Here is an 11,356-nt window from a genome sequence, read left to right as displayed (position 1 = left end):
TTTACATTCAGTTTCCTTAGTTCTTTTTCTGGATGCAGGTGGCATTTTTTGTCTAGTCTATGGGGATTTCTTTGTATCACTGAACCACAGAGAAGAACCAAATCTTTCAAAGTTGATCATCAAACATTCTTGTTGTTATTGTGCACAATGTATTCCTGGTTTTGCTTGTTTCACTCAGCATCAGTTTGTGTAAACCTTTCCAGGCCTTCCTAAAATCAGTTTGTTTATCATTTTTTATAAAACAATAATATTGCATTACCTTCACATACCACAACTTATTCAGCCATTCCCCAGTTGATGGGCATCTACTCATTTTCCAATTCTTTGCTACCACAAAAAGAGCTGCTAGAAACATTTTTGCACACGAGGGTCCTTTTCTCTCTTTTATGATTTCCTTGGGATACAGACCCAAAGGTTACTAATAACAACTTTTTAGAAAACAAATAAAATACAAGGGCTGCTAGGTGGGACAGTCTAGATTCAATACAAGGTAGAATCAATAAGATCTGAGTTTAAATCCAGACACACATGCCTGTAAACCCTTTACATATTAACTAAGGTGAGATTAGTCGCCATCTTTGAGTAGAGCCATAGAGAGGGAACATATCAAGGAATAACATGTAAGGGATGAATAAGGAAGACTGATCCAGAAGAGCTCAGACCAATCTGAGCTTTGATGAAAGGAACTGTGTCAGATTAACAGCATAAAACTTGCTCTTATTTCTGTATTTGGGACAATCTCCCTAAAGGGAGGTCTGCCCACTTCTCTGGAGAAAAGAAGGTCACATCCTTCACTCCCTCTCTAATAAAACATCCTAGGCTTTAAAATTGAGTATGGGGTCTTATTTCTTACAACTTCTATTTGCCTTTAGGTCTTCAATTACAAAAAGAGGGTATTAATAGCACCTTCCTCCCAAGGTGATCAAAAGAGGATCAAATGAGATAATATCTATAAAACATTTAGTACAATGCCTGGCACCTAGTAGGCATTATATAAATATTGGCTATTATGTTACTAAGGCCTTTTTGAAGTTCTCCTTCTTGGCTTCTCAAAGTTTTGAACATTTCTGTTTTCCTTTTTCCTTTCTTTTGGCTTCAAGAGACATGTCATACTCCAAGTTTCCTAAGCACCCCTCCCCTGCCTCCTTTTTTTTTTTTCTTTCCCATACCCTAAACTATGAATTCCCTCATAGACAGGTCTTTGTCCCATATTTCTTTTCCCTCTGCATTTTTCCTTGGCAATCTTATAGTATCATAGATATTGAACTTGAAAGAGACCACAGAGGCATCTAGTTCAACCCCCTCTTTTTTCAAATGAAGAAACAGGATCAAGGAGATAAAATGCCTTGGCCAAGCTTACATAGGTTGCAAGAATTGAAGAATTATCACAGATCCTCTAACTCTATAACCATTGCTTTTCCCACTATTGTGAACTAACTCTCTTATTTATTCTAAATAACTTCAGGTATTACACAGATAATAATAATTTATTTTGTTCTTTTGGTTGCTAAGTACTTTACAATGATTACTTCATTTGATTCTTACAATAACCCTGTAAGATATAGATTGTTATTATCTTCATTTTACAGATGAGGAAACTGAGGTGGAGAAAGATTAAGTGACTTGTCTAGGATCACAGAATTATTAAGTATTTGATTTGGGTTTGAACTTAGGTCTTTCTAATTCTACTCTACCCAGTGTACTAACTAGCTGAGAAAGATGATTTGCTAAGAATCACTCAGCTAGTATCTGAGGCTGGATTTGAACTCATGTCGAGTACTCTAGATACTGCATAGCTAAGATGTATATTTTCAGTTCATACCTCTCTTCTGAGTTGTGGACCCATGTGTCCAATTGCCGAACAGGGTACCTCCAACTTGATGTCACACTTACTTCACAATAAATCCAAACAGATTTCATTTGATCAGCAGGCAGTCAATAAGTACTCATTAAGCACTGACCCTGAGCAGGAGAAGGAAATGGTAAACTACTCCAGCATCCCTGCCAAGAAAACCCCAAGTGATGTCACGAAGAGTTGGTTATGACTGAAACTATCAAACAACAACAATGACAACAGCAGTGTGCCAGGAAACTCTGATTCATCTGGTTTTCCATAACCCTAAATTTCCTTTGACTCTTTTCTATTCTTACTAAGGTCAATCAGTTGCTTTCTTTCTATTCTCACTTCCACCATCATAACATACATTCTCATCTCCACTCCCCCGAAGTATTTCAAGAGCCTTCTGACACATCTTTCTGACTTTGCTTTCTCCTCCAAATCCTTCCTCCATCAGAATAATCCTCATGGCATAGATCAGTTTTTGTCCTTCACATTTCTTCAAAGTTTCCTATTACCTATTTAATTGATATGAAATTTCTTATCCTTCTATTCAAGACCCTCCTAAATATAGTGCCATTTCCTCTTCATCTGTGTTTTTAAAAAATATTTTCTCCCTAGTAACATGTAAAGACAATTTTTCATTTTCAAATTTTCTCTTTTTCTCACCTCCCTGATACACTAAGCAATTTGTTATGCTATTCATGTTCAGTCATGCAGTATATTACCATTTTAGCCATATTGTGAAAGAAGACATAGACCCAAAGGGGGAAAAAAAAACATACAAAAAGAAAGTCAAAATTGGTATACTTAAATCTGAATCAGACTCCATCAATTGTTTCTCTGGAGGTGGAGAACATTTTTTTTCATTATGAATCCTTTGGAATTATCTTGGATCATTGTATTGCTGAGAATAGCTAAATTGATCATTGTATATGCATAGTTGATCATTGTATAGCATTGCTATTACTATGACTTGGTTCTGCTTACTTCCCTTTGCATCATCAGTTCACATAAGTCTTTCCAGGTTTTCCTGAAATCAGCTCATCATTTCTAATAGTACAGCAACATTTCATTTCATTTCAATCAAATAACACAAAAGTTCAGCCATTCCCCAATTGATTGGGGGGCACCCCTTCATTTTCCTCAGCTATGTTTTATACTAAACACTCAATCAACTAATACAATACAATCTATACTATACAATACTCTACAACAACAATTATTATGTGCTTATTATGTGCCAGGCACTGTACTAAAAGCTGGGGATAAAAAGGAGGGAAAAGACTTGCTGCACTCAATGAGCTTACAATCTAGCCAGGGAGACAACATGCAAACAAATATTTAAAAAGCCAGTTACATACAAGATAAATAGGAAATAATTAATAGAAGGAAGGGTGAAATTAAGAGGGGTCATGGAAAGCTTCTTGTAAAAGGTGGGATTATAGTTGTGACTTAGAGGAAGCCAGAGAGTTTCTTAGTGGGAGGAGAGGAGAAAGAGATTCCAAGCATGGAGCACAACCAGAGAGAATGCTTGGAAACAAGAGATGAATAAACTTGTTCATGGTATCACAAGGAGTTATTAAATTGAACAGTATGGATAGGGAAGAATATTGGAGAGGTAGGAGGAGGCTAGGTCATAAAGGGTTTTGAATGCCAAATAGAGCATTTTGTATTGACTCTGGAGATAATAGAGAATCATTGGAGATTCTTATGTGGGGGACACACAAGTACATGATCAAACTTGTACTATAGGAAAATCACTTTATTGGCTGAGCATGGTTCAATCCATGCTCCAGGCAAAAGGGACTTCTCTCTGCCCTCTGAATAGGTGATCTCACTCTCAGGTTTCTGTGCTTTTGCTCATATTTCCTATGTCTGAATTATCCTCTCTTTTCTTATTCTTTGAATTCCTCCCCATCTAATTCAACATTTATATTACTTGATACCTGGTATCTTTTTGTATCTGTACTGAACTAATAAATATTGATTGATTGACTGACCATGTTACCGATACGTTGCATTTTATTTTGCAACCTTATAATACAATTAACTTGTAATGTTATAAATTGTAACTATTAGTATTGAGGTCTTATTCCCTTACTAGACTGCAAGATCCATGAACAAAGGAATCCTTTCTTAGCATTTGTATTTTCCTTAGCACAGTGGGTAGAGCACAGGGAGTCAGGAAGAGTTCAAATCCTAACTCAAATTCTTACTAGATGTGTAAACCTGGAGAAGCCATTTAACCCTATTTGCCTCAATTTCCTAGTCTGTAAAATGCTGGAGAAGGAAATTACAGTATCTCTGCTAAGCAAAGTATAAATTAGGTCTTGAAGAGTCTTACAGGACTGAAAGACAGTAACAAAAATTGACAAGAATCACACAGCTGGTAAATTCCTGAGTGGATTTTGAACTTGGGTCTTAAATTCAGCAGACTATAGACTGTACTTAGATCTTTATAAAATATTGTCCCTATTTTTTCTTGACACATCTCTGTTATTATCAATTAGCAATTTAACTTGAAATTTCTTTATGGGTTCTATCTCCCACCCTTTCCCTAATTCCTTTACTCAGTTCAAGAAAGTTCTATTCAATGCCTTATTTTGGTATATGGCTGTTTGGACTTTTTACATCTATGCCAATGGAGTGGAAACTCTGACAGGGTCTATCAAATTGTACAGGCTGGGATAGGACTCCCCAGAAGGAGTCTCACCCTAGAACAAGCTTTAATAAAATTGGAGAGGTTCTTGGGATTGGGGGGTGGGTTAGATATGAGGGCTGAAAAGCAAATGATGATTTTGTTGTTGTTCTAGCAATTTATGAAGATTAAGACATAAAGGAGTATAATCCTTATAGCTTATTGGAGTCCTTTAATATGATCTCTTATAATGGTGAAATATTCTTTTTTATTCTTGTAATTTTAAAAGTAAATTTTACTTATGCTTTTTATTTTTTACATAATCAGAATTTCTTTTAATATTCATCTGAAATTCTTAAGTGAATCATAGTGGTAATGAACACTATGTAAAAAAGATTAAGAAGAGAATTCTTAGTTAAATAAATCAGATTTAGAAAAATGGGTTCATTTCATGAATGTACATAGTACACAAATTCTTTTATTTTTTCAAGTTTATTTTGACCAATAACAGCAAATACCTAACATTTACCCTGCGATTTCTACATGTTAATCGTTCTACATTTTACAATTATTAGATCATTTTAACAACCCTGGAAGTGGATGCTATTATATTATTCATTTTACACAAGAGGAAATTGAGGCAACCAGAAGTTAAGTGACTTGCCCAGGCTCACACAGCTAATGAATGAGGCTGGATTTCGACTGAGGTTGATCTTTCCTGATCCCGTATCTGTGCTCTAACATTTCTGTTTTTTAAGTACATATATCCTTAGCACTTTGAAAACACTTAAGGGACTAAAAATTTACACCTGTGCAATTTTGAACACACGTGTATTTCAGTTGTGAAATTAAAAAAAAATATTGTAAATATATCTTGAAATTGGGGGTGGGGGGGAGATCGTGTCGCAATCTTAAAGGAAGTGGAGTGAGGCTCTAACTGGGGAGCTGAAACAGAAAGATTTCTTCCCTTAAAGAAAAGAGGAAAATCACTAGCAACTAAGGGCCAAGTTGTTGGAGGGGCGGATCTCATATTTTAAAATAATCTAAATAAATGGGATCGTGTTTCGATGAGACATCCATTCTTCCCCTCTACCGCACACACACCCAGACCAAAGCACCAAAAGGTTAATTTCCCTGCAGGGGGGAGGGAGCTTCCTCCAAAATATCTAGCTTGAGTTGGGGCAACCAAAGCACGTCGGTAAACGCTGAGCTGTCCAGGAGGGCGCAGGGGAGGGGAGCTCCCGGGTTCCAGCCGGGATGATTGACTGAGCGCGCGGTCAGGTGACTCAGTCGCGCCACGTTCCCGGCGCTGAAACCCCAGCAGCCGCAGGCAGCTCGGGCTGCAGCGGTGACTTAAGCCGGGGACCTCGGAGGGACTGGAGCTGAGCTTCGGGACAAAGTTCAGAGGCGGGCGGAGAAACCGGAGCAAAGCGAAGGGCTGGCACTTGCGCCGACCAGCGGACTGGGCATTGCTGCCCTTATTCCTTACTCTTCCATGCTAGCCGTCTGAGGTGGCTGCTCAGACCGCAGCCTCAGCTTCCCAGCGGACGCAGAGGGACTCCTTGTCCAGCTGCCTCACCCCTTTCAGTACTCTCCAACAAAGGGGGAAACCTAGGGGAGAGGAGGAAAAGCAGGAGAAGCCGGGAAGAAGTGGAGCGGCTTTTGTACGCAAAGTTCTGGAGTCCGCCTTTCCTAAGAGTAAGGGAGCAGCTGCAGCCTCTGGAGAAGCTTCATTCCACCAAAAAGGAGGAGCAACTAGCCAGCAATTGGCAGGCGATTGGGGGAATAGCAAGGAGAAGTTCCCTCATCCCACCCCCCTTTTTTGGTCCTTTCTGCTGAAGGAAAACACTTTAGTATTTGGCAAACTTGGGGTGTGAGCTCCTATTCCAGGTTTGGTTTGCTATTGAATTTAAAAAAATATATGTTTTTTTGGCGGAACTGGAGAGCAGGAAGATTGCATAAGTCTGGGGCGTTATTCAGTTGGTTGTCAAAAAGATTTTTTTTTTTTTGTCTTAGGGCATATTTATTTGGTGTCCCAATTTTAATAAAAGAAGGGGGAAAAAGGAAATAAATCCTGTATAAATCCAGCAAAAACTTGGAACTGAGCTGGGACCGGGTCAGGGAGAGAAGTGGGCCGGAGAGTCACGGAAGCAGGTAAGCTGATGCATTATTGATATCCCGGAGACAGTAATGTGACTACCGCACCTGAGCTGGGAAAAGGGGGGAGGGGTAAAGAGGAGGGGAGGGAGGGGAAAGTTGAGTAGTAGGCTGGGCTCGTTGGCTGCCAGGCAGAGCTTTTGCGCTCACCATTGCTTTCTTGACTTACTCAGCCTGGATCTTAAGTTTTATACACACTTTCCCAAGAAGTTGCGGCTGCTTGACTTGGGCGGGAGAAAGGACGTCAGAGATGTGGAAAAGGGCGGAGAAGGACCCTTCTCTTTAAGGGAGGGACCCTTAAAATGCCTCCTCGCTAATGGGAAATCTATGGTCTCTCTTCCCATCCCCCCCTTTTACACTCTCAAGACAGATGTGAGTCAGCGCCCAAGGATTCTTAAAGGTGCTTGGCAGCTGGATTAGTTTTCTGTTCTCTGGACTGGGGGGAGACCGGAGGATAGATTTCAGGTCAGGGAAGAGACCATCAACAAGCTATTGGGTCATTTTGACCTGCAGGTGCGTAGCCCGATCCCTGAGACCGGTAAGGACTGGGACTTGGGAGGAGCAGTGAGTATGAGAGTGAGGGAGCGGTGAGAGAGAGGGAAGAAGGAAGGGAGGGAAGGAGTAGTGGTTGCCAGGCAAGGAGGAAAAGAAGGAGGTGGAGGGCGTTTCAGTTCGGTGGCTTGGGAGAAAGCGTGCTTGACTTCAGAGCTGTAACAGATCTAAAGGGTGGGGCTTTGGAGAGAGTATTATTATTTTGGCTTAAAGCCACTAGTATCTCCTTCACTGGGCGATTGGGAAGGGGTTAGCTCTTTACGTGGGTGAGGAATCCCGGATTTGTGCGCTAATGGCATTCTGGTGTAAGTATTGTCTTTTGAAACTTGTCCGGTAACTATGTTATGGTTTACTTTGGGGTGTGTGTGTGTGTGTGTGTGTGCGTACGCGCGCGCGGGCGTGTAAAACCTCAGCAGTGTTATTTAAGGCCACTTTCCCAGACCTTAGCACTGCGCCTGGCATATAGTAAATACACAATAAATGCTTATTAACTGATAGACCGGCATCTCTTTTTGCAATTCTTTGGAAATGGCTGTTTCCTCAATCTGAACTTTATAGAGCACAGGCTATTTCTTCCCTCCCCCTCCCAAGTAATTTCACAACCTTTCCTTTAATAGAAATTCCAGCTACAGGGGATCCTTTCTTTAACCCTGCAGGTGGCTATCAGAGATGGAATCCTCAAACTTTTATTTATTTTGGCCTTTTTTATTTATTCATCTTCATTGATGAAAGAAGGGAGAAACAGGGTATGGTACCAACACAATCATAAGCTTCGCAAAGTTCTTCAGTAAAAAATGGGACTAGGTTGCTTTGGGATCTTAAAAGAAGGAGCGCACTGAGTTGACGGCTCCCTGAAAGCCCCGGAATCCGCTGCTTCTTCCTCTTGCCTCCCCAGGCAGCCGGACTGCCTGTAGGCACAATTCCTTTGTAACTTGCACACGCAGGAGGAAGTTCGCCTAGCCCCTCCCAGTTGGTTTCAGTTTGGTGGGCGCGGAAAGCGGTGGAGCCCCAAACCTCGGCAACTTAGGCCGGGCTGGAGGCTGGAGCTGGAGTTTGGCAAAACTGAGGGTTCCGAGTACCGGTGGGTAGGCTAGAGCTGAAGTTTAAGTGGAGCAGTTCTCCCCTCCCCCCTCCTGCTTTCACCTCCTCCCTTTTGGAAGGGTTTTATGTGGCTGGTGAGACAGAGCTTTAATTGTCCCAGAGTGTTTACATAAAAGTTATTGCCCGAGTTGTTAAGAGCAATAATGACTGATATAAACTTTCCCTAGGGGCTGCACTGTATGCGTGTAATTCTCTTCGTTATGTGTGGACATTTAGGAGTTTTCTAAGCTTTTTAAAAAAAGTACGATAATTATTTGAAAGTACCCTCCTTCCCACTTCACTCTTCCTCTTTCAATATCTATTAATTTAAGGTAGTGGTCTCTCCTGGGAATGAACTTTTTTCTCAAGTACTACTCATATTCTTCTTTGTTTATACTAATTTTGGTATTCCTAGGTAACTGCAAATTATTCCCAGGGAAATTTTATATAATATTTCTTAACTCTCCATTCCTCTCCACTCTCCAATCATCTTTTGCTTCTTTCTCTTTTCTCTTATTCCTTGACACGGTGATTTGACACTAAATGCAGAAAATTTAGAACTGGATTTTGAAGGCAGCATGACTTGGTACCTTAGAGTGCTGGATTTGGAGGTGGAAAAAGTTCCGGTTTAAATCCACCCTTTTTGACTCTAGCTTTGTGACTACGAATGGGCAAGCCGTTTAACCTCTAAGCTTCAGGTTTCTCATCTGTGCCCTGAGAGGGTTGTACTAGATAACCATAGGTTCTTTCCAGCTCTAAATAGCTCTGCATTTAGAATATTCCTCTTCTGAGATAATCTAATAAAACTGTCATTTGCTTTTGAGATGTTAAGTGACCTGCTTAAGGAGAGGAAATTTAAAAAAAGGATCAGTTAGTATTCAGATTGGAGAGTTCTGACTCCATATCCAGTATGTGTAAGAAAGGATGAGGTAAAGAACCAGTTGAGTAGATTCATGATAGTGAAACTTTTGGTAGGTCAAATTTGAAGAACAAAAATTTCAGAATGGAACCTAAAGATAGTAATTTTGGTAAGTTTATTAGCTTCTTCAAGGTTGGGGATATGGCCCTTTGCCATTATGCTCTCCAAATAGAGGCAGTGTAGTAGATAATATGGAAATGACAAGATGGACTTGAAGTCAGGAGACCTAAATCCCAGGCTTTAACCATTCTGAGCTCTGGAATCTTTGGGAGGGAAATCTGTTAGACTCAATTTTTTTTCATCTAGAAAAGTGTTAATAATAGTAATATTTAATGTTGACTTTATCAGTGTTGTTATAAGGATATTTTGAAAACCTTAAAGTCATATATATATATATATATACACATTTATATATATGTATACACAAACACACATACACATAGTACTGTGTGTGTGTATATATATATATATATAATATGCATATATATAATCTGTAACGTCTTGTTTAATAATGCTATTATTTCAATCACTATTCTCTACTATCCCTGTCCAAAAAAACAAAACAAAATCCAAAAGAAAAACAAAACAAAACTCTTTCTATTTAGGACTCATTTTGTATGTTGTCCTTCCCATTCCCTTTAGAATGTAAACTTTTAAAGGCCACCTATTATTTTACTTGTATTTGTATTCCTAGTTGAGCCCTGTTCCTAACTAGTGACTAGCCTTTAATACATTTTTTTCATTAATTTTGTCTCTTACGGTGCATAATATCACTTGGGAATATCTTCCTGGAGCCTACCATGAGTATTTCTCTCAATGAGATAGACTTAAGAATTTCCAAGTTTAATTATATCACACTGTTTAAAAAAAAAAAAAAGCAAGAGTTCTAACAAAATCACACATAAACACATGGTAAATTTTTTTGAGATCACTCATTTATAGAAAAAAATAACTTTCTTATAAAAGAGTATAAGTTGTTAACAGTAACAGTTGCCATATTGAAAGTAAGTTGCTAAGTTAAAAATAAAAGGAACTCAAACTAACAGTAGGATCACTTTTGTCTTTGCTGTCTTCTGGACAAGTGGTATGCAGAAAGCTAATATCAAATAACTTTATATACAAGAAATTAAAAAAAAATTTTTTTTGGTAATTTTCCATTACTGGAACAAAGTTCTCTTTCCACACATCTTCATCTATTGATATGTCTAATTAGTCACAATATTACAAGATAGTGGGAGATAAGCAGAAGGACTAAAACATGCATTCTTTGCCCAGGAGGGGAATAACCTTAATGTCTGCATTCTCATGTAAGTCCAACAAAAGCAAATTAGTATATCACATATAAATTGGCAGTTATATTTTCAAACTAATGGTTAGTTAATTTAACTGAAAGTTGGTATCTTCCTTCTGGGTATTGTTGAAGCTAGGGAAAAATCTTGATGCTCTTTGGGTGCTGGGATGGTATGCCCCAGGCCTATTATAACACATTAGAATAAGCCAGGAGCTGGAGTTATTGACAGGTGGTATATGTAAAGGCTAGTGAATGAAAGATAAAACCCTGAATTCCTCAGATACTAGAAATGCTTTTCTTAAGAATGAGACAGACAATTCGTGACTTTCTTAAGGTGCTTAGCATAGTGTCTGGTACATAATAAGAGCTTAATAAATGCTTGTGGACTGAGTTCTGTTAATTGAACACCACCTGTTTGATCCTTAAATAAAGTTGTATTTCTTAGAATGTGTTTTATCTGCTTGTGTGTGTACGTGCATATTTTTGTATACAGATAAAGGTAGTGTATATCAATTAATATTTTCCCCTTTGTTTTCAGGTCTTAATGCCAAATCAACTTTGTAAAGAAAGACACAATCCATAAGAATATTTTGCAGAGTTTTTTAATACTGAGTTGAATTTCTGCAAAGATGGCCAAATATGGAGAGCAAGAGAATAGACCAACTGAGGGACAGAATGAATTCAGTGACATCATTAAGTCCAGATCAGGTAGGTGATAGACAACTTGCTTCCTTTCTCTTTTCCTCCTCTTCCAAGTCTCCTTTGTCAAGGCATTTGTGGATTATCATATTTGCAAGGAGAATAGGTATCCTTTAATTGTGGGGCTTCATTTTATTTTGTTCCTGTGAAGTTAATGAAATGATCTTTTTAACTTCTGTT

The 11,356-nt window shown here is 38.9% G+C and overlaps 1 protein-coding gene across 6 annotated transcripts in view; it reads left to right on the top strand.

Moving 5' to 3' along the window:
• The first annotated feature begins 5,677 nt into the window (after positions 1–5,677).
• The window catches only part of UTRN (utrophin), a 639,104-nt gene continuing 633,425 nt past the window's right edge, over positions 5,678–11,356 (top strand). Inside the window, exons 1-3 of one of the 6 annotated variants that reach the window (XM_012549382.3) lie at positions 5,678–6,368; positions 6,495–6,632; positions 11,016–11,185. In XM_012549382.3, the coding sequence (XP_012404836.1) occupies positions 11,107–11,185 (79 nt within the window). In that variant the 5' untranslated portion in view covers positions 5,678–6,368; positions 6,495–6,632; positions 11,016–11,106. Of the gene's footprint in view, positions 6,633–7,049; positions 7,149–7,391; positions 7,493–8,246; positions 8,269–11,015; positions 11,186–11,356 lie in introns of those variants that run through there. The other 5 variants (XM_031968408.1, XM_023503255.2, XM_012549383.3 and 2 more) reach the window with 5 other exon arrangements.

This window comes from Sarcophilus harrisii, chromosome 4 (genome assembly GCF_902635505.1).
Source record: "Sarcophilus harrisii chromosome 4, mSarHar1.11, whole genome shotgun sequence".
Taxonomy (NCBI): domain Eukaryota; kingdom Metazoa; phylum Chordata; class Mammalia; order Dasyuromorphia; family Dasyuridae; genus Sarcophilus; species Sarcophilus harrisii.
Note: the sequence above shows the minus strand (reverse complement) of the source record. Positions and strands in the feature narration are given on the sequence as shown.